Source organism: Tinamus guttatus, unplaced genomic scaffold (assembly GCF_059628265.1).
Source record: "Tinamus guttatus ecotype Peru unplaced genomic scaffold, ASM5962826v1 Tinamus_guttatus_pri_ptg000913l, whole genome shotgun sequence".
Taxonomy (NCBI): Eukaryota; Metazoa; Chordata; class Aves; order Tinamiformes; family Tinamidae; genus Tinamus; species Tinamus guttatus.
Genome location: NW_028289447.1, coordinates 1,243 through 24,660, shown reverse-complemented (window position 1 = coordinate 24,660; position 23,418 = coordinate 1,243). Strand labels below are relative to the sequence as shown.

Below are 23,418 nucleotides of genomic sequence, written 5' to 3'. Positions count from 1 at the left end.
GCCCAGGAGTCCGGGAAGGGCCCAGGAGTCCGGGAAGGGCCCAGGAGTCCGGGGAAGGGGCCCAGGCGACCGGGAAGGGGCCCAGGAGTCCGGGGAAGGGCCCAGGCGACCGGGAAGGGGCCCAGGAGTCCGGGGGGGGCCCAGGCGTCCAGGAGGGCCCAGGAGTTCGGGAAGGGCCCAGGAGTCCGGGAAGGGGCCCAGGAGTTCGGGAAGGGGCCCAGGAGTCCGGGAAGGGGCCCAGGCGTCCGGGAAGGGGCCAGGAGTCCGGGAAGGGGCCAGGAGTTCGGGAAGGGGCCCAGGCGTCCGGGCTACCTTGCCGTCTCCTCCCGCCATGGTCCCGGTCCGGTTCGGTTCGGTTCGGTTCGGGGTTATGGGGGACGGAGGGGCCCAGGCGTCCGAGCGGCTCCTTCCGTAGGCGCCGCCCGGCCCCGCCCCCCCGGGGGGAGGGGCTCGGACGCCGGGGCCCCCTGGCGGGGCCGGTCAAGGCCGAAGAGGGGCCCAGGCGTCCGGGAGAGGGGGCGGGGAAAGGGGAGGCCCGGACGCCTGGGCCCCCTCCCGGACGCCTGGGACCCCCCCGGACGCCTGGGCCCCCTTTAGATCCCACCCGGACGCCTGGGCCCCCCTTAGAGCCCGCCCGGACGCCTGGGCCCTTCCCGCATTCCTGGGGCCCCCTTGGATCCCACCCGGACTCCTGGGCCCCCTTTCGACACTGGGGACCCCCATGGATCCCGCCCGGACGCCTGGGCCCTTCTTGGATCCCGCCCGGACGCCTGGGCCCCCTTTAAATCCCACCTGGACGCCTGGGCCCCTCATTCATCCCGCCCGGATGCCGGGGCCCCATCCCAGACGCCAGGGCCCCTTAGAGCCCGCCCAGACGCCTGGGCCCCTCTTGGATCCCACCCGGACGCCTGGGCCCCCTTTCGACACTGGGGACCCCCATGGATCCTGCCCGGACGCCTGGGCCCTTCTTGGATCCCACTCGGACGCCTGGGCCCCTTCCCGGACTCCTGGGCCCTCCCGGACGCCAGGGCCCCCAATGAGGAGTCCCAGGGAGCCCCCAGGGCTCTGGGTTGGGAAAGGGGAAGGGGGAAGGGCCCAGGCGTCCGGGGAAGGGCCCAGGCGTCCGGGAGGGGCCCAGGCGTCCGGCTTGGGGGGGGGCGGGGTCAGGGTTAAATCCGGTTCCTTCCCCGGCTCCGGCCGCAGTCGCCGGGATGGGGACGAGGAGGAGGATGAGGAGGAGGATGAGGAGCCTCCGCGGAGCCTTCGCGCTCGTCCTGGCGCTGGCGGTGACGGGATGTGAGCGGAGGGGCCCGGGTGTCCGGGTGGGATCTGGGAAGGGGCCCAGGAGTCCGGGAAGGGTCCGGGAAGGGCCCAGGCGTCCGGGAAGGGGCCCAGGAGTCCGGGAAGGGCCCAGGCGTCCGGGAAGGGACCGGGAAGGGCCCAGGCGTCCGGCCGGACCGGTCCAACTGGAAGCGCCGACCCGACGGCCGCAGCCAAAGGGGACCCAGTCACCTCTGAGGCATCCCCGGACGCCTGGGCCCTTCCCGGACTCCTGGGCCCTTCCCGGACTCCTGGGCCCCTTCCCGGACTCCTGGGCCCTTCCCAGACTCCTGGGCCCTTCCCGGACGCCTGGGCCCCCCCCGGACTCCTGGGCCCCTTCCCAGGCTCCTGGGCCCTTCCCGGATTCCTGGGCCCCTTCCCGGATTCCCAGGCCCCTTCCCGGACTCCTGGGCCCTTCCCGGACTCCTGGGCCCTTTCCCAGGATTCTGATTCTAACCCTTTTCCCCCCCTCCAGATGCTGCAGAGGAGCCTGAAGACGATTGGATGCCGGGTGAGCTTTATGCAAATGAGTGTTGATTATGCAAATGCCCTCATGCATATTCATGGGGAGCCCCCTTGCTGCCTCCCCATTGGCTAGGGGTTGTGACCCCCCCCCGCAAGGGGCCCCGGCGTCCGGGCGCTGCCCAAACGTTTCCTTCCCCCCCGGGGGTTGCGAAAGGGCCAAATGGGGCAACATGGGGTGGGGGGGGCGGGGAAGGGGCCCAGGCGTCCGGGAAGGGCCCAGGAGTCCGGGAAGGGGCCGGGAATCCGGGAAGGGGCCCAGGAGTCCGGGAAGGGGCCCAGGAGTCCGGGAAGGGCCCAGGAATCCGGGAAGGGCCCAGGAGTCCGGGAAGGGCCCAGGCGTCCGGGAAGGGGCCCAGGAGTCCGGGAAGGGGCCCAGGAATCCCGGGAAGGGCCCAGGCGTCCGGGAAGGGCCCAGGCGTCCGGGAAGGGCCCAGGAGTCTGGGAAGGGGCCCAGGAGTCCGGGAAGGGGCCCCGGAATCCGGGAAGGGGCCCAGGAGTCCGGGAAGGGGCCCAGGCGTCCGGGAAGGGCCCAGGCGTCCGGGAAGGGGCCCCGGCGTCCGGCCGCGCTCACGTCCCCTCCCAGGCGGCCCCTGCGGCCTCCAGCGGCACCGGGGCCGGGTCGTGGGCGGTTCCGCCGCCCTCCCGGGTCAGTGGCCCTGGCAGGTCAGTCTGCAGCACCGGGGGGTCCACGTGTGCGGGGGGACCCTGGTGGCGCCGACCTGGGTCCTCACGGCCGCCCACTGCTTCCAAGGGTGAGTGATGGGGCCGGGGGGCCGGGGGGACGTCAACGGGGGCCCTTGGACGTCATTGGGTCTCTTTGGAAGCGCTGGGTCACCTAGAGCATCACTGGATCCACTAGAACATCATTGGATGCCCTAGAGCTTTCTTGGGTCTCCTAAAACTTTGTTGGGTCCTTTAGTTCTATTGGGTCCCCTAGAGTGTCAGTGGGTCCCGTTGGAAACATTGGGTCACCTAGAGCATTTTTGGGTCCCCTAGAACCTTCTTGGGTCCTTTGGCCCCATTGGGTCCTTTAGAGCATCAGTGGGGCACCTTCAATGTCATTGGGTCCCTTTAGTCCTCGTTGGGTCCCCTAGAGCATCGGTGGGCCCCCTTGGGCATCGTTGGTTCCCCTTGGCACCATTGGGTGACCTAGGATGTCACTGGGGACCTGGAGCTTAGTTGGGTCCCTATGGTTCCCATTTGGTGCCCTAGAGCATCAGTGGGGCCATTGTAACATCATTGGATCCTTTGCCCCCATTGGGTCCCCTAGATTGTCATTGGGGCTCTTGAACGTCATTGGGTCCCCTTGGAACCGTTGGGTCACCTAGAGCGTCAGTGGGGCTCCTTGGACGTCATTGGGTCCCCTTGGAACCATTGGGTCACCTAGAGCGTCATTGGGTCCCCTAGAACCTTGTTTGGTCCCTATGGTCCCCGTTGGGTCCCCTAGAGCGTCAATGGGGCCCTTTGAACCTCATTGGGTCCCCTTGGAGCCGTTGGGTCCCCTAGAGCGTCAATGGGTCCCCTAGAACCTGGTTGGGTCCCCTAGAACCTTGTTGGGTCCCTTGGTCCCGTTGGGTCCCCTTGAACGTCATTGGGTCCCCTTGAACATCATTGGGTCCTCTTGGAGTTGTTGGGTCACGTAGAGCGTCTTTGGGTGTCCTTGAACGTCATTGGGTCCCCTTGGAACCATTGGGTCCCTTTAGAACCATTGGGTCACCTAGAGCGTCATTGGGGCCCCTTGAATGTCATTGGGTCCCCTTGGAACCACTGGGTCCCCTAGAGTGTCAATGGGTCCCCTTCAACATCATTGGGTCCTTTTGGAACTGTTGGGTCACCTAGAGCATCACTCCGTCACCTAGAACCTGTTTAGGTCCCCAGGACCTTGTTGGGTGCGCTAGAACCTTGTTGGGTCCCTATGGTCCCCGTTGGGTCCCCTGGAGCGTCATTGGGTGTCCTTGGATGTCATTGGGTTCTCTTGGAACTGTTGGGTCCCCTAGAGCGTCAATGGGACCCCTTGAACCTCATTGGGTCCCCTTGGAACTGTTGGGTCGCCTAGAGGGTCATTGGGTCCCCTAGAACCTGGTTGGGTCCCCTTGGAACCGTTGGGTCAGCTAGAGCATCATTGGGTCCCCTAGAACCTTGTTGAGTCGTTTTGGGTCTCATTGGGTCTCCTAGAGTACCATTGGGTCCTCCAGAACGTTGTTGGGTCTCTTAGAACCTTGTTAGGTCCCTTGGCCCCGTTGGGTTCCCTAGAGCGTCAATGGGGCCCCTTGAATGTCATTGGGTCCCCTTGGAAGCATTGGGTCACCTAGAGCATCATTGGGTCCCCTAGAACCTGGTTGGGTCCCCTAAAACCTTGTTGGGTGCTCTAGAACCTTATTGGGTCTTTTGGCCTCGTTGGGTCATTTAGAGCATCAGTAGGCCCCCTTGAACGTCATTGAGTGCCTTAGAACCTTGTTGGGTCATTTAGTCTTCCTAGAGTGTCACTGGGTCCCCTTGGAGCCGTTGGGTCACCTAGAGCGTCAATGGGTCCCCTAGAACCTGGTTGGGTCCCCTAGAACCTTGTTGGGTCCCTTGGCCCCGTTGGGTCCCCTAGAGCGTCAATGGGTCCCCTAGAGCATCATTGGGTCCTCTTGAAACCATTGGGTCATCTAGACCCTGTTGGGTCTCCCAGAGTGTCAATGGGGCCCCTTGAACCTCATTGGGTTCCCTTGGAATCATTGGGTCACCTGGAGCGTCATTGGGTCCCCTAGAACCTTGTTGGGTCCTTCGGTCCCTCTAGAGTGTCATTGGGTCCCCTTGGAACCGTTGGATCACCTAGAGGGTCATGGGGTCTCCTTGAACGTCATTGGGTCCCCTAGAACCTTATTGGGTCCCTTGGCCCCGTTGGGTCACCTAGAGTGTCAATGGGACCCCTTGAACCTCATTGGGTCCCCTTGGAGCCATTGGGTCACCTAGGGTGGCATTGGGTCTCCTTGGACGTCATTGGGTCCCCTTGGAGCCGTTGGGTCCCCTAGAGCGTCAACGGGACCCCTTGAACCTCATTGGGTCTTCTTGGCCCCCTTGGGTCCACTAGAGCGTCATTGGGTATTCTTGGATGTCATTGGGTCCCCTTGGAGCCATTGGGTCACCTAGGGCGTCATTGGGTCCCCTTGGAGCCGTTGGGTCACCTAGAGTGTCAATGGGCCCCCTTGAACCTCATTGGGTCCGCTTGGAACCATTGGGTCACCTAGAGCGTCATCGGGTCCCCTAGAACCTTGTTGGGTTCTTTGGTCCCCCTAGAGCGTCATTGGGTCCCCTTGGAACCGTTGGGTCACCTAGAGCGTCAATGGGTCCTCTAGAACCTTGTTGGGTGTCTTGGTCTTCCTAGAGTGTCATTGGGTCCCCTTGGAACCACTGGGTCCCCTAGAGGGTCATTGGGGCCCCTTGAACCTCATTGGGTCCCCTTGGAACCATTGGGTCCCCTAGGGTGTCATTGGGTCCCTTGGCCCGATTGTCCGCGACATCCCCAATGTCCCCAATGTCCCCAATGTCCCCATTGTCCCTGTTATCCTCAATGTCCCCATTGTCCCCATCGCCCTCAATGTCCCCAATGTCCCCATGTCCTCCATTGTCCCCATTCTCCTCGTTATCCCCATTGTCCCTATTGCCCCCAATGTCCCCATTGTCCTCATTGCCCCCATTGTCCCCAATGTCTCCTTGTCCCCGTTGTCCCCATTGTCCATGTTATCCCCAGTGTCCCTGTTATCCCCAATGTCCCCATTGTCCCCATTGTCCCTGTTATCCCCAATGTCCCCATTGTCACCATTGTTCTCATCGTCCCCAACGTCCCCATCGTTGCCATTATCCCCAATGTCTCCATAGTCCCCATTGCCCCCAATGTCCCCATTGTCCCCCATGTCCCCAACATCCCCATTGCCCCCATTGTCCCCATTGTCCCCATTGCCCCCAATGCCCCCATTATCGCCATTGTCCCCGTTATCCCCATTGTCCCCATTGTCGCCAACGTCCCCAATGTCCCCAATGCCCTCAACGTCCCCATGGCCCCCATTGTCCCCATTGTCCCCATCGCCCCCAACATCCCCATTGTCCCCATTGCCCCCAATGTCCCCATTGTCCCCCATGTCCCCAACATCCCCATTGCCCCCAACATCCCCAATGTCCCCAACGTCCCCAAGGTCCCCATTGTCCCCATTGCCCCCAACATCCCCATTGTACCCATTGTCCCCATCGTCCCCAATGTCCCCATCGTCCCCATTGTCCCCAACATCCCCATTGTCCCCAATGTCCCCAATGTCCCCAATGTCCCCATCGTCCCCGCAGCGCCAACGGCTCCCGCGGGGCCCTCCGCGATTGGCTGGTGGTGGCCGGACGCCTCCGCCTGGGTGACGCCGGGGGACAGGAGCGGCGCCCGGTGGCCCTGTGGCCCCACGAGGGCTACGACGGGGACGTGCGGGGTGGCCACGACCTGGCCCTGCTGCAGCTGGGGACAGCGGTGACGTGGGGACCCCGCGTGGCCCCCGTGTGTCTGCCCCAGCCCCGGCACCCGCTGCCCTTCGGGGGCCGCTGTTGGGTGACGGGGTGGGGACACGTGGGCGAGAACGGTGAGATGGGGACGGGGGGTGGCACTTGGGGACATTGGGGACAATGGGGAGAATGGGGACAATGGGGACATTGGGGATGTTGGGGACGTTGGGGGGGTTGGGGGCATTGGGGAGAATGGGGACGTTGGGGTCAGTGGGGACGTTGGGGTCAATGGGGACACTGGGAACATTGGGGACACTGGGGATAATAGGGATGTTGGGGACAATGGAGATGTTGGGCACACTGGAAACATAGGAGGACATTGGGGACAATGGGGACAATGGGGATGTTGGGGACATTGGAGTCAATGGGGACAATGAGGATGTTGGGGATGTTGGGGTCAATGGGGACATTGGGGTCAATGGGGACAATAGGGGTCAATGGGGATGTTGGGGACATGGAGGTTGTTGGGGACACCAGGGAGATGGAGGACACTGGGGACGTTGGGGCCATTGGGGACAATGGGGACATTGGGGACATGGGGGAAAATGGGGACAATGGAGACATTGGGGATGTAGGGGACATTGGGGACAATGGGGACATTGGGGTCAATGGGGACAATGGGGGTCAATGGGGACAATGGGGGTCAATGAGGGCAATAGGAGTCAATGGGGATGTTGGGGACATTGGGGACCCTGGGGACATGGGGGACACTGGGGACATTGGGGATGTTGGGGACGTTGGGGTCAACGGGGACAATAAGGGTCAATGGGGATGTTGGGGACAATGGGGACATTGGGGACAAAGGGGATGTTGGGGCCATTGGGGACAATGGGGACAGGGGGATATTGGGGACACTGGGGACAATGGGGATATTGGGGACAATGGGGACGTTGGGGGGACATGGGGACATTGGTGACAATGGGGATGTTGGGGGCCCATTGGGGACATTGGGGACAATGGGGACGTTGGGGACAATGGGGACATTGGGGGTGTTGGGGGCAGGTGGCCGAGGGTGGTGTGAATGGGGACATTGGGGACCCCCTGTCCCCCCCGTCCCCCTGTGTCCCCCATGTCCCCAATGCCCCCTGGTGTCCCCCGTTGTCCCCAATGTCCCCAATGTCCCCGTTGTCCCCAGTGTCCCTCCCGGCCGGGTCCCCTCTCCAGCAGGTGGCCCTGGAGCTCCTCAGCCCCCCGACCTGTAACTGTCTCCATGGGCTGCTGCGACGGCCGGAGCTGGCAGCGCCGGCCAAGGCCACCATGGTCTGCGCGGGGACAACGGGGACAGCGGGGACGACGGGGGCGCACGGGGCCTGCCAGGTGACGGGGACATTGGGGACATTGGGGACAATGAGAGACATGGGGACAATGAGGGACATGGGGGACATGGGGACATGGGGGACATTGGAGACATTGGGGACATGGGGGGTTATGGGGACATTGGGGACACGGGGGCACACGGAGCTGGCGGCGCCGGCCAAGGCCACCATGGTCTGCGCGGGGACAACGGGGACAGCGGGGACAACGGGGGCACATGGGGCCTGCCAGGTGACGGGGACATTGGGGACATTGGGGACATTGGGGACAATGAGAGACATGGGGACAATGAGGGACATGGGGGACATGGGGACATGGGGGACATTGGAGACATTGGGGACATGGGGGGTTATGGGGACATTGGGGACACAGGGGCACACGGAGCTGGCGGCGCCGGCCAAGGCCACCATGGTCTGCGCGGGGGACAACGGGGACAGCGGGGACAACGGGGGCACATGGGGCCTGCCAGGTGACGGGGACATTGGGGACATTGGGGACATTGGGGACAATGAGAGACATGGGGACAATGAGGGACATGGGGGACATGGGGACATGGGGGACATTGGAGACATTGGGGACATGGGGGGTTATGGGGACATTGGGGACACGGGGGCACACGGAGCTGGCGGCGCCGGCCAAGGCCACCATGGTCTGCGCGGGGACAACGGGGACAGCGGGGACGACAGGGGCGCACGGGGCCTGCCAGGTGACGGGGACATTGGGGACATTGGGGACATTGGGGATAATGGGGACATGGGGGGTTATGGGGACATTGGGGACATTGGGGACATTGGGGACATGGATAATGGGGATAATGGGGACATTGGGGACATGGAGGATAATGGGGACATAGGGGGTTATGGGGACATTGGGGACATTGGGGACATGGAGGATAATGGGGATAACGGGGACATTGGGGACATGGGGGACATTGGGGACACGGGGGCACACGGAGCTGGCGGCGCCGGCCAAGGCCACCATGGTCTGCGCGGGGACAACGGGGACAACGGGGACGCACGGGGGCACATGGGGCCTGCCAGGTGACGGGGACATTGGGGACATTGGGGACATTGGGGGACATGGAGGGAACATGGGTGACATAGGGGACATGGGGGGACATGCAGGCTCATGGGGGGACATGAGGGGACATAGGGGACATCAATGACCCCCAGGTGTCCCCATTGTCCCCATTGTCCCCAAGGCCGACTCGGGTGGTCCTGTCGTGTGCGCCCAGGGTGGGATATAGGGGGACATGGGGGGACATAGGGGGACATCGGGGACATGGGGGGACATGGAGGGACATGGAGGGACATGGAGGGACATGAGGGGACATTGGTGACATGGAGCCTCATGGAGGGACATGGGGGCACATTGGGGACATGGAGGGAAATAGAGGGACATGGAGGCTCATGGGGGGACATGAGGGGACATTGGGGACAAGGAGGGACATGGGGGGACATGGAGGGACATGGAGGGACATTGGGGACATGAGGGGAAATAGAGGGACATGGGGCCACATGGAGGGACATGGGGGGACATGAGTGGACTTGGGGGGACACTGAGGACAAGGGGGGGACATTGGGGACATGGAGGGAACATGGGTGACATAGGGGACATGGGGGGACATGCAGGCTCATGGGGGGACATGAGGGGACATAGGGGACATCAATGACCCCCGGGTGTCCCCATTGTCCCCATTGTCCCCAAGGCCGACTCGGGTGGTCCTGTCGTGTGCGCCCAGGGTGGGATATAGGGGGACATGGAGGGTCATAGAGGGACATGGAGAGACATGGGGGGACATGAGGGGACGTTGGGGACATAGAGGGACATGAGGGGACATGGGGGGACATAGAGGAACATGGAGGGTCATAGAGTGACCTGGGAGCACATGGAGGGACATGGAGGGACATGGAGGGACATTGGGGACATGGAGGGACATGGGGCCTCATGGGGGGACATAGGGACACCCAAGTGACCCCCGTTGTCCCCATTGTCCCCAAGGCCGACTCGGGTGGCCCCGTCGTGTGCGCCCAGGGTGGGATATAGGGGGACATGGAGGGTCATAGAGGGACATGGAGAGACATGGGGGGACATGAGGGGACATGGGGGGACATGGAGAGACATGAGAGGACATGGAGGCTCATGAGGGGACATGAGGGGACATTGGGGACATGGCGTGACATGGGGGGACATGAGGGGACATAGGGGACATGGTGACCCCCAAGTGACCCCCGTTGTCCCCATTGTCCCCAAGGCGGATTCCGGTGGCCCCGTCGTGTGCGCCCAGGGCGGCCGCTGGCTCCAGGCCGCCATCTTGAGCTTCAGTGTGGGCTGCGGGGCCATAGAGGGGACATGGGGCCATTGGGGACATTAGGGGACATTGGAGAACATGGGTGACATAGGGGACATGGGGGACATGGGGGGTCATAGAGGGACATGGGGCCACATGGAGGGACATTGGGGGACATGGAGGGGACATGGGTGACATAGGGAGATACAGGGGACATGGGGGGACATGAGGGGACATAGGGACACCCAGGTGACCCCCATTGTCCCCATTGTCCCCATTGTCCCCAAGGCCGACTCGGGTGGCCCCGTGCTCTGCGCCCAGGACGGCCGCTGGCTCCAGGCCGCCATCTTGAGCTTCAGCGTGGGCTGCGGGGCCATAGAGGGGACATTGGGGTGACATAGGGGACATTGGGGACATGGAGGGACATGGGGGGACATGAGGGGACATGGACGAACATGGAGGGTCATAGAGTGACCTGGGAGCACATGGAGGGACATGGAGGGACATTGGGGACATGGAGGGACATGGAGAGACATGAGGGGACATAGGGGACATCAATGACCCCCAGGTGTCCCCATTGTCCCCATTGTCCCCAAGGCCGACTCCGGTGGTCCTGTCGTGTGCGCCCAGGGTGGGATATAGGGGGACATGGGGGGACATGGAGGGACATTGGGGACATGGAGGGACATGGGGGGTCATAGAGGGACATGGGGCCACATGGAGGGACATTGGGGGACATGGAGGGGACATGGGTGACATAGGGAGATATAGGGGACATGGGGGGACATGGGAGGACATGAGGGGACATTGGGGACATGGAGGGACATGAGGGGACATGGGGGGACATAGAGGAACATGGAGGGTCATAGAGTGACCTGGGAGCACATGGAGGGACATGGGGGGACATGGAGGGACATTGGGGACATGGAGCCTCATGAGGGGACATGAGGGGACATTGGGGACATAGGGACACCCAAGTGACCCCCATTGTCCCCAAGGCGGACTCCGGTGGCCCCGTCGTGTGCGCCCAGGACGGCCGCTGGCTCCAGGCCGCCATCTTGAGCTTTAGCGTGGGCTGCGGGGCCATAGAGGGGACATTGGGGTGACATAGGGGACATTGGGGACATGGAGGGACATGAGGGGACATGGGGGGACATGGACGAACATGGAGGGTCATAGAGTGACCTGGGAGCACATGGAGGGACATGGGGCCTCATGGGGGGACATAGGGACACCCAAGTGACCCCCATTGTCCCCATTGTCCCCGTTGTCCCCAAGGCGGACTCCGGTGGCCCCGTCGTGTGCGCCCAGGACGGCCGCTGGCTCCAGGCCGCCATCTTGAGCTTCAGCGTGGGCTGCGGGGCCATAGAGGGGACATGGGGACATTGGGGACACTGGGGACATGGGGGGACATTGGGGACATGGAGGGACATGGAGCCTCATGAGGGGACATAGGGGGACATGGGGACACCCAAGTGACACCCAAGTGACCCCCGTTGTCCCCGTTGTCCCCATTGTCCCCAAGGCGGATTCCGGCGGCCCCGTCGTGTGCGCCCAGGACGGCCGCTGGCTCCAGGCCGCCATCTTGAGCTTCAGCGTGGGCTGCGGCCGCCCGGGGCTCCCGGCCGTGGCCACCGCGGTGGCCGCTCACGCCGGGTGGCTCCGGGGCCACCTCCCCCCGGGGGCCTTCGCGCCCCGGCCCCGGGAGCCGCCGCCGCCCGCGACGGAGGACGGGAAGTGTCTGGGTACGGGGAGGGGGCCCAGGAGTCCGGGGGGGATCCGGGAGTCCGGGAAGGGGCCCAGGAGTCCGGGAAGGGGCCCAGGAGTCCGGGAAGGGCCCAGGGGGGTCCCAGGCATCTGGGAAGGGGCCCAGGAATCCAGGAAGGGATCGGGAATCTGGGAAAGGGGCCCAGGCGTCCGGGAAGGGGCCCAGGCGTCCGGGAAGGGGCCCAGGCGTCCGGGAAGGGACCGGGAGTCCGGGAAGGGACCGGGAAGCCAGGAAGGGGCCCAGGTGTCCGGGTGGGATCCAGGGGGGTCCCAGGCGTCCAGGAAGGGTCCGGGAAGGGGCCCAGGAGTCCGGGAAGGGCTGGGAAGCCAGGAAGGGCCCAGGAGTCCGGGAAGGGCCCAGGAGTCCGGGAAGGGGCCCAGGAGTCTGGGGCTGATCCGGGAGTCTGGGAAGGGCCCAGGTGTCCGGGAAGGGAGCAGGAATCTGGGAAAGGGGCCCAGGAATCTGGGACGGGCCCAGGAGTCCGGGAAGGGACCGGGAAGCCAGGAAGGGGCCCAGGAGTCCAGGAATGGGGCCCGGGAGGCTGGGAAGGGGCCCAGGAGTCCGGGAAGGGACTGGGAGGACGGGAAGGGGCCCAGGAGTCCGGGTGGGATCCAGGGGGGTCCCAAGAGTCCAGGAAGGGGCCCAGAAGTCCGAGAAGGGATCGGGAATCCGGGAAGGGCCCAGGGGGGTCCCAGGCATCTGGGAAGGGGCCCAGGCGTCCGGGAGGGGCCCAGGAGTCCGGGAAGGGACCGGGAATCCGGGAAGGGCCCAGGAGTCTGGGAAGGGCCCAGGAGTCTGGGAAGGGACCGGGAATCCGGGAAGGGCCCAGGAGTCCGGGAAGGGCCCAGGCGTCCGGGGGGATCCAGGAGTCCGGGAATGGGGCCCAGGCGTCCGGGCGGGCTCCGTGCCGCTCCCGGCGTTCCGGCGTTCCGGCATTCCGTGGGCTCCGTCCCCGCAGGCTGCGGGATGCAGGGGGGGCCCCGGCTGCAGCGCCCCCCCCCGCGGGGGCTCCCTCCCTGGGCCGTGATCCTGGCGTTCCGGGATCGTCCCGTGTGCGCCGGGAGCCTCCTGGGAGCCGGGATCGTCCTGAGCGCGGCCGGCTGCTTCCTGGGGTGGGAGAGCGGGAATGGGGATCCGGGAATGTGGGAATGGGGTCCTGGGATGCGGGAATGGGGATGGGAATGTGGGAATGGGGATGCGGGAATGCGGGAATGGGGATGTGGGGATGGGGATGGGAGTGCGGGAATGGGGATGGGAAACTGGGAATGGGGATGCGGGAATGGGGATGGGAATGTGGGAATGGGGATGGGAATCCGGGAATGGGGATGGGAATGCGGGAATGGGGATGGGAATCAGGGAAGGGGGATGGGAATGTGGGAATGGGGATGGGAATGCGGCAATGGGGATGGGAGGCCGGGAATGGGGATGGGAAACTGGGAATGGGGATCCGGGAATGGGGATGGGGATGGGAATGGGGATGGGAATGTGGGAATGGGGATGGGAGTGCGGGAATGGGGATGGGAATGCGGGAATGGGAATCCAGGAATGAGGATGGGAAACCGGGAATGGGGATGCAGGAATGGGGATGGGGATGGGAATGTGGGAATGGGGATGGGAGTGTGGGAATGGGGTCCTGGAATCTGGGAATGGGGATGGGAATGCAGGAATGCGGATGGGAATCTGGGAATGGGGATGGGAATGCGGCAATGGGGATGGGAGGCCGGGAATGGGGATGGGAATGTGGGAATGGGGATGGGAATGCGGGAATGGGGATGGGAATGCGGGAATGGGGATGGGAAACTGGGAATGGGGATGGGAATGCGGGAATGGGGATGGGAATGTGGGAATGGGGATGGGAATGGGAATCAGGGAATGGGGATGGGAGTGCGGGAATGGGAATGTGGGAATGGGGACGGGAATGCGGGAAGGGGGATACGGGAATGGGGATGGGAATTTGGGAATGGGGATGGGAATGTGGGAATGGGGATGGGAATGGGGGAATAGGGATGGGAATGTGGGAATGGGGATCTGGGAATCTGGGAATGGGGATGGGAAACCGGGAATGGGGATGCGGGAATGGGGATGGGGATGGGGATGTGCGAATGGGGATGGGAGTGTGGGAATGGGGATGGGAAAACGGGAATGGGGTCCTGAAATCTGGGAATGGGGATGGGAATGCGGGAATGGGGATGGGAATGTGGGAATGGGGATGGGAGGCCGGGAATGGGGATAGGAATCTGGGAATGGGGGTGGGAGTGCGGGAATGGGGATGGGAATCAGGGAATGGGGATGGGAAACCGGGAATGGGGATGGGAATGCGGGAATGGGGATGGGAATCAGGGAATGGGAATGTGGGAATGGGGATGGGAATGTGGAAATGGGGATGGGAAACCGGGAATGTGGCCCTGGAATCCAGGAATGGGGATGGGAATCCGGGAAGGGGGTTCGGAATACGGGAATGGGGATGGGAAGCCGGGAATGGGGCTGGGAATCCGGGAAGGGGCCCTGGTGTCTGGGAAAGGGCTCAGGAGTCCGGGAATGGGATCCTGGAATCTGGGAATGGGGTGCTAGAATCCGGGAATGGGGCTGGGAATCTGGGAATGGGGTCCGGGAATCCAGGAATGGAGCTGGGAATCTGGGAATGGGGGTGGGAATCTGGGAAGGGGGTCCTGGAATTCGGGAAGGGGGTGCTGGAGTCCGGGAAGGGGGCCCTGGAATCCAGGAATGGGGCTGGGAATCTGGGAATGGGGATGGGAGTCCAGGAATGGGGCTGGGAATCCGGGAAGGGGGCCCTGGAATCTGGGAATGGGAGTCCGGGAACGGGGATGGGAGGCCGGGAATGGGGTTCGGAATCCGGGAATGGGGTCCTGGGGTCTGGGAATGGGGCTGGGAATCGGGGAAGGGGGTCCTGGTGTCTGGGAATGGGACCAGGAGTCCGGGAATGGGGTCCAGGAGTCCGGGAATGGGGACCCTGGAATCTGGGAAAGGGGCCCTGATGTCCGGGAATGGGGCCCTGGAATCCAGAAATGGGGTTCAGGAGTCTGGGAATGGGGTCCTGGAATCTGGGAATGGGGCTGGGAATCCGAGAATGGGGTTCTGGAATCCAGGAATGGGGTCCTGGAATCTGGGAAAGGGGCCCTGGAATCCGGGAATGGGGTCCTGGAATCTGGGAATGGGGATGGGAGGCCGGGAATGGGAACCGTGGAATCTGGGAAGTGGGCACTGATGTCCGGGAATGGGGTCCTGGAATCCAGGAATGGGGTCTGGGAATCCAGGAATGGGGTCCTGGAATCCGGGAAAGGGGCCCAGGCGTCCGGCCCCCCCTCACCCCATGTCCCCCCCATTGTCCCCAACCAGGCGCCAGGTCCCCGAAAACTGGACGGTGACGACGGCGCCGCCGGGAGGGACCCGGGAATCCGGGAATGGCGCTCCGGAATCCGGGAATGGGACCTGGGAATCCGGGAATGCGGCTCCGGAATCCGGGAATGGGGCCCAGGCGTCCGGGTGGCGCCTGTCCCTGCACGGGGCCTTCGTGTCCCCGCGGGGCCGCCACGACCTGGCCCTGCTGCGGGTGTCCCCAAGTGTCCCCTGGGGTCCCCTGCGGCGGCCCCTGTGTCACCCCCGCGCGGGGACGGCGCCCGCCGGGCGCTGCTGGAGCCCCGTGGTGGCACCGGGTGAGTGGCACCGATGTCACCAATGTCCCCAAGTGTCACCAATGTCCCCAAGTGTCACCAAGTGCCACCTCGGGTGTCCCCAAGTGCCACCTCGGGTCCCCTAAGTGTCCCCTGGGGTGTCCCCAAGTGTCACTGAGTGTCACTTTGAGTCCCCTGGGGTGTCCCCAAGTGTCCCCAAGTGTCACCTCAGGTCCCTTAAGTGTCACCTGGGTGTCCCCAAGTGTCACTGAGTGTCACCTGGGTGTCCCCAAGTGTCCCTAAGTGTCACCTCAGGTCCCCTGGGTGTCCCCAAGTGCCACTTTGGGTGCCCTGGGGTATCCCCAAGTGTCACCTCAGGTCCCCTGGGTGTCCCCTGGAGTGTCCCCAAGTGTCACTTGAGTGTCACCGAGTGTCCCCAAGTGCCCCCTAGTGTCCCTAAGTGTCACCTCGGGTTCCCTGGGTGGCCCCAAGTGTCACTGAGTGTCCCCTGGGTGTCCCCAAGTGTCACCTCGGGTCCCCTGGGTGTCCCCTGTGTCACCCCCGCGCGGGGACGGCGCCCGCCGGGCGCTGCTGGAGCCCCGTGGTGGCACCCGGTGAGTGGCACCGATGTCACCGATGTCCCCAAGTGTCACCAATGTCCCCAAGTGTCACCAAGTGCCACCTCGGGTGTCCCCAAGTGCCACCTCGGGTGTCCTAAGTGTTCCCTGGGGTGTCCCCAAGTGTCACTGAGTGTCACTTTGAGTCCCCTGGGGTGTCCCCAAGTGTCACCTCGGGTCCCTTAAGTGTCCCCTGGGGTGTCACTGAGTGTCACCTGGGTGTCCCCAAGTGCCACTTTGGGTGCCCTGGGGTATTCCCAAGTGTCACCTCAGATCCCCTGGGTGTCCCCAAGTGCCACTTTGGGTGCCCTGGGGTATCCCCAAGTGTCACCTCAGGTCCCCTGGGTGTCCCCAAGTGCCACTTTGGGTGCCCTGGGGTATCCCCAAGTGTCACCTCAGGTCCCCTGGGTGTCCCCTGGAGTGTCCCCAAGTGTCACTTGAGTGTCACCGAGTGTCCCCAAGTGCCCCCTAGTGTCCCTAAGTGTCACCTCGGGTTCCCTGGGTGGCCCCAAGTGTCACTGAGTGTCCCCTGGGTGTCCCCAAGTGTCCCCTGGGGTCCCCTGGGGTGTCCCCTGTGTCACCCCCGCGCGGGGACGGCGCCCGCCGGGCGCTGCTGGAGCCCCGTGGTGGCACCCGGTGAGTGGCACCGATGTCACCGATGTCCCCAAGTGCCACCTCGGGTCCCCTAAGTGTCCCCTGGGGTGTCCCCAAGTGTCATTGAGTGTCCCCAAGTGCCACCTTGTGTCCCCTGGGATGTCCCCAAGTGCCACCTCAGTTCCCCTGGGTGTCCTCAAGTGCCACCTTGGGTCCCTTAAGTGTCCCCTGGGGTGTCCCCAAGTGCCACCTTGAGTCCCCTGGATGGCCCCGAGTGTCAGCTCAGGTCCCTTGGAGTGTCCCCAAGTGTCACATCAGGTCCCTTAAGTGTCCCCTAGAGTGTCCCCAAGTGCCACCTTTGGTCCCCTAAATGTCCCCTGGGGTGTCCCCAAGTGGCACTGAGTGTCACTTTGAATCCCCTGGGGTGTCCCCAAGTGTCCCCAAGTGTCACCTCGGGTCCCTTAAGTGTCCCCTGGGGTGTCACTGAGTGTCACCTGGGTGTCCCCAAGTGTCACTGAGTGTCACTTTTGAGTCCCCTGGGTGTCCCCAAGTGCCACTTTGGGTCCCCTGGGGTATCCCCAAGTGTCACCTTAGGTCCCCTGGGTGTCCCCTGGGTTGTCCCCAAGTGTCACTTGAGTGTCACCGAGTGTCCCCAAGTGCCCCCTAGTGTCCCTAAGTGTCACCTCGGGTTCCCTGGGTGGCCCCAAGTGTCACTGAGTGTCCCCTGGAGTGTCCCCAAGTGTCACCTCGGGTCCCCTGGGTGTCCCCAAGTGTCCCCTGGGGTGTCCCCTGTGTCACCCCCACGCGGGGACGGCGCCCGCCGGGTGCTGCTGGAGCCCCGTGGTGGCACCGGGTGAGTGGCACCGATGTCACCGAGTGTCCCCAATGTCCCCAAGTGTCACCAAGTGCCACCTTGTGATCCCCTGTGGTGCCCGCAATGTCCCCAAGTGCCACCTCAGGTCCCCTAAGTGTCCCCTGGGGTGTCCCCAAGTGTCATTGAGTGTCCCCAAGTGCCACCTTGCGTCCCTAAGTGTCACCTCGGGGCCCCTGTGGTGTCCCCAAGTGTCACCTCAGGTCCCCTGGGTGTCCCCTGGAGTGTCCCCAACGTCCCCAAGTGCCACCTTGGATCCGTGGGGTGTCCCCTGGAGTGTCCCCAAGTGTCATCTCGGGTCCCCTGGGGTGTCCACAATGTCCCCAAGTGCCACTTTGGGTCCCCTGGGGTGTCCCAAAGTGTCACCTCAAGTCCCCTGGGTGTCCCCAAGTGCCACTTTGGGTCCCCTGGGTGTTCCCAAGTGTCACTGAATGTCCCCAAGTGTCACTTCTGGTCCCCTGGGTGTCCCCAGGTGTCACCTCGGGTCCCCTGAGTGTCCCCTAGGGTGTCCCCAAGTGTCACTGAGTGTCACCTCAGGTCCCCCGGGTGCCCAAAGTGTCCCCAAGTGCCACCTCTGGTCCCCTGGGGTGTCCACAATGTCCCCAAGTGCCACTTTGGGTCCCCTGTGATGTCCCCAAGTGTCACTGAGTGTCACCTTGAGTCCCCTGGATGGCCCCAAGTGTCACCTCGGGTCCCTTAAGTGTCCCCTGGGGTGTCCCCAAGTGTCACTGAGTGTCACCTGGGTGTCCCCAAGTGTCCCTAAGTGTCACCTCAGGTCCCCTGGGTGTCCCCAAGTGCCACTTTGGGTGCCCTGGGGTATCCCCAAGTGTCACCTTAGGTCCCCTGGGTGTCCCCTGGGTTGTCCCCAAGTGTCACTTGAGTGTCACCGAGTGTCCCCAAGTGCCCCCTAGTGTCCCTAAGTGTCACCTCGGGTTCCCTGGGTGGCCCCAAGTGTCACTGAGTGTCCCCTGGAGTGTCCCCAAGTGTCACTAAGTGTCACCTAGGGTGTCCCCTGTGGTGTCCACAATGTCCCCACGTGCCACCTTGGGTCCCCTAAGTGTCCCCAAGTGTCACTGAGTGTCACCTCGGGTCCCCTGGGTGTCCCCAAGTGTCACTGGGTGTCCCCTGGGGTGTCCCCAAGTGTCCCCAAGTGCCCCCAAGTGCCACCTCGGGTCCCCTAAGTGTCCCCAAGTGTCACCGAGTGTCTCCTGGGTGTCCCCAAGTGTCACCACGTGTCTCGTGGGTGTCCCCAGGGTGTCCCCAAGTGTCACTGAGTGTCACCTCGAGTCCCCTGAGTGTCCCCTGGCTGTCCCCAAGTGCCACCTCGGGTCCCCTCAGTGTCCCCTGGGGTGTCCCCAAGTGTCCCTTGGAATCTCCCATGTCCCCAATGTCCCTCAATGTCCCCAATGTCCCTCAATGTCCCCCAATGTCCCCCATGTCCCTGTGTCCCCCCATGTCCCCAATGTCCCCCCATGTCCCCAATGTCCCCGTGTCCCCCCATGTCCCCAATGTCCCTCCCTGTCCCCAATGTCCCCAATGTGCCCCATGTCCCCAGGCTCGTCCCTCTCTGAGGACCTCCTCAACGTGGAGGTGACAGTGGAAGGTCCCTGCGGTGACGGGGACGTCCCCGATGACGAAACCATCTGTGTCACCCTCCCCCCTGGCGTCACCGCCGCCCAGGTCAGGGGACATTGGGGACATTTGGGGCTCCTTTGGGGTATTTTGGGCTCCTTTGGGGTATTTGGGGATATTTTGGGGTCCTTTAGGATATTTTGGGGATCTTTGTAGTATTTTGGGGTCCTTTGGGATATTTTGGGGGTCTTTGGGGTATTTTGGGGTATTTTGGGGTCTTTGGGATATTTTGGGGTCCTTTGGGGTATTTGGGGGTCCTTTGGGATATTTTGGGGGTCTTTGGGGTATTTTGGGGTATTTTGGGGTCTTTGGGATATTTTGGGGGTCTTTGGGGTATTTTGGGGTCCTTTGGGGTATTTTGGGGTCTTTGGGATATTTTGGGGGTCTTTGGGGTATTTTGGGGTATTTTGGGGTCTTTGGGATATTTTGGGGGTCTTTCGGGTATTTTGGGGTCCTTTGGGGTATTTTGGGTCCTTTGGGATATTTTGGGGGTCTTTGGGGTATTTTGGGCTCCTTTGTGGTATTTTGGGGTATTTTGGGGGTCTTTGGGGTATTTTGGGGGTCTTTGGGGTATTTTGGGCTCCTTTGGGGTATTTTGGGGTTTTTGGGATATTTTGGGGTCCTTGGGATATTTTGGGGGTCTTTGGGGTATTTTGGGGTCCTTTGGGGTATTTTTGGGCTCCTTTGGGGTATTTTGGGATATTTTGGGGTATTTTGGCGTCCTTTGGGGTATTTTGGGGGTCTTTGGGGTATTTTGGGCTCCTTTGGGGTATTTTGGGGTCTTTGGGATATTTTGGGGTCTTTGGGATATTTTGGGGGTCTTTGGGGTATTTGGGGTCCTTTGGGGTATTTTTGGGGTCCTTTGGGGTATTTTGGGGTCTTTGGGATATTTGGGGGGTCTTTGGGGTATTTTTGGGCTCCTTTGGGGTATTTTGGGGTCTTTGGGATATTTTGGGGTCTTTGGGGTATTTTGGGGGTCTTTGGGGTATTTGGGGTCCTTTGGGGTATTTTTGGGCTCCTTTGGGGTATTTTGGGGTCTTTGGGATATTTTGGGGTCTTTGGGGTATTTTGGGGGTCTTTGGGGTATTTGGGGGTCCTTTGGGGTATTTTTGAGGTCCTTTCAGGTATTTTGGGGTCTTTGGGATATTTGGGGGTCCTTTGGGGTATTTTTGGGGTCCTTTGGGGTATTTTGGGGTCTTTGGGATATTTTGGGGGTCTTTGGGGACATTTGGGGGTTCTGGGGACATCTTGGGCTCCTTGGGGACATTCTTGGGACTTTGGGGTCCCTTTGGGTCCCCTGGGGTCACTTTGGGGTCTTTGGGGACATTTTGGGCTGCTTGGGGACATTTTGGGACATTTCTGGGTCTTTGGGGACATTTTGGGGCTCATTTGGGCCATTTTCGGGTCTTGGGGGTCATTTTTGGGCACCTTGGGCCGTTTTTGGGCCGTTTTGGGGCTTGTTTAGGACATTTTGGGTCATTTCTGGGGTATTTGGGGTCATTCTGGGGCTCCTTTGGGACATTTTGGGGCTCATTTGGGATATTTCGGGTCATTTCTCAGGTCTTTGGGTCCATTTTGGGGTCTTTGGGGACATCTTTGGGCTCCTTGGGGCCCTTTGGGGTCATTTTGGGGGTCCTTCGGGACATTTTGGGGTCCTTGGGGACATTTTTGGTCATTTTGGGGTCTTTGGGGCCATTTTTGGGCTCCTTGGGGCCCTTTTGGGTCATTCCTGGGGTCTTTGGGTCCATTTTGGGGCTCATTTGGGCCATTTTGGGGCTTCTGGGGGCCATTTTGGGGGGAATTTCTTGCTCTTTGAGCAGATTTTGAGTCCCTTGGCGCCATTTTGGGTCATTTCTGGGTTTTTGGGGTCCATTTTGGAGCCATTTGGGATATTTTGGGTCTGCTGGAGCCATTTTGGGGTCTTGGGGGGCATTTTGAGTCATTTCTGGGTCTTTGGGGCCATTTTGGGGCTCATTTGGGACATTTGGGGTCATTCCTAGGGTCTTTGGGGCCATTTTGGGGCTCATTCGGGCCCTTTTGGTGTCTAGGGGGCCATTTTTGGGCTCCTTGAGCCCCATTTGGGTCATTTCTGGGCTCTTTGGGGCCATTTGGGGACTCATTTGGGCCATTTTCGGGGTCTTTGGGGCCATTTTGGGGTTCATCTGGGATGTTTTGGGGGCTCATTTGGGCCATTTTGGGTCATTTGGGGGGTCTTTGGGGCCATTTTGGGGTCTTTGGGGTCATTTTTGGGCTCCTTGGGCCCCCTTTGGGTCATATGTGGGGTCTTTGGGGCAAATTTGGGGCTTATTAGGGCCATTTTGGGTCATTTTGGGGCCATTTTTGTTCTCCTTGGGGCCCTTTGGGGGTCATTTCTGCGGTCTTTGGGGGCATTTTGGGGTTCATTTGGGATATTTCGGGTCATTTCTCGGGTCTTTGGGGCATTTTGGGGCTCATTTGGCCCATTTTGGGGCTTCTTGGGGCCATTTTGGGGGGCATTTCTTGGTCTTTGAGAAGATTTTGGGTCACTTGGGGCCATTTTGGGTCATTTCTGGGTTTTTGGGGTCCATTTTGGAGCCATTTGGGATATTTTGGGTCCGCTGGAGCCATTTTGGGGTCTTGGGGGGCATTTTGAGTCATTTCTGGGGTCTTTGGGGCCATTTTGGGGCCCATTTGGGCTATTTTGGGGCTTATTTGGGACATTTTGGGTCATTTCTGCGGTTTTTGGGGCCATTTTGGGGCTCGTTTGGGCCATTTTGGGATGTTGGGGGCCATTCTGGGTCATTCCTGGGGTCTGTGGGGCCATTTTGGGGCTCATTTGGGTCATTTTGGGGGTTATTTGGGACATTCTGGGTCATTCCTGGGGTCTGTGGGGCCATTTTGGGGCTCATTTGGGACATTTTGGGTCATTCTTAGGGTCTTTGGGGCCATTTTGGGGCTCAATTGAGCCATTGTGGGGTCTTTCGGGTCATTTCTGTGCTCCTCGGGGGCCTTTTGGGACATTTCTGGGTCTTTGGGGCTCATTTGGGCCATTCTGGGGTCTTTGGGGCCAGTTTGAGTCATTCCTGGGGTCCTTGGGGTCATTTTGGGGCTCATTTGGGCCCTTTTGGGTCATTTCCGGGGTCTTTGGGGCCATTTTGGGGCTCATTTTGGCCCGTTTTGGGGTCTTGGGGGTCATTTTGGGGTTCCTTGGGCCCCTTTTGGGTCACTTTGGGGCTCATTTGGGCCATTTTGGGGCTCATTTGGGCCATTTCCAGGGTCTTTGGGGCCATTTTGGGGCTCATCTGGGATGTTTTGGGGGCTCATTTAGGACATTTTGGGTCATTTCCAGGGTCTTCGGGGCCATTTTGGGGCTCATTTGGGCCATTTTGGGGTCTTGGGGGTCATTTTTGGGCTCCTTGGGGCCCTTTTGGGTCCTTCCTGGGGTCTTTGGGGCCATTTTGGGGCCATTCTGCGTCATTTTGGGATCTTGGGGGCCATTTTGGGTCATTCCTGGGGTCTTTGGGGCCATTTGGGGGGTCATTTGGGCCACTTCTGGGTCTTTGGGGTCATTTGGGCCCTTATGGGTCATTTCTGGGGTCTTTGGGGCCATTTTGGGGCCATTTTGGGGTCTTTGGGGCCATTTTTGGTCATTCCTGGGCTCCTTGGGCCCTTTTGGCCGATTCCTGGGCCCCTTTTGGGTCATTTTGGGGTCCATTTGTGCCATTTTGGGTCCCATTTGGCCCATTTCGGGCTCCTCGTGGCCATTCTCTGTCCCCTCGGTGCCACCTCCCCGATGTCCCCGCAGGTCCCCCCGGGGGCTCCCCTGGCCTGTGACCGCGGTGGCACCTGGTTCCTGGCGGGGACAGCGCCCTCGACGTCACCCTCGACGTCACCATCGACGTCACCATCAACGTCACCGTCAATGTCACCGTCGTTGTCACCGTCGGTGTCACCGTCGGGGACGCGGGTGACGTTCACGGCCGCCGCCCCCCACGCGCGCTGGGTGGCCCGCGACGCCCGCGACGCCTTTTTCCTGGACCCCCCCGGTGACGATGGCCCCGATGGGGACATTGACGTCGACCCCGACGAGTTCGACCGATGGGTGGAGCAGGGACGAGGTGACGGTGGCCCCGTGTCCCCAGTGTCCCCATGAGGGTCCCTGTGTCCCCATGAGGGTCCCCTTGTCCCCAGTGTCCCCATAGAAGGTCCTGATGGCCCCAGTGTCCCCATAGAAGGTCCTGGTGGCCCCATGAGGTTCCTGGTGCCTCCAATGAGGGTCCCTGTGTCCCCATGAGGGTCCTGGTGGCCCCAATGTCCCCATAGAAGGTCCTGGTGTCCCCATGAGGGTC

The 23,418-nt window shown here is 62.0% G+C and overlaps 1 protein-coding gene across 1 annotated transcript; it reads left to right on the top strand.

Annotated features, from left to right (window-relative positions):
• The first annotated feature begins 1,211 nt into the window (after positions 1–1,211).
• LOC148591233 (serine protease 33-like) lies at positions 1,212–23,119 on the top strand. Its single transcript, XM_088537953.1, has 8 exons — positions 1,212–1,296; positions 1,796–1,831; positions 2,429–2,597; positions 6,169–6,449; positions 7,508–7,689; positions 11,502–11,721; positions 12,703–12,856; positions 22,936–23,119. Exons 1-8 carry the CDS (start codon positions 1,212–1,214, stop codon positions 23,117–23,119), a joined length of 1,311 nt encoding a protein of 436 aa, XP_088394079.1.
• Positions 23,120–23,418: the final 299 nt, after the last annotated feature.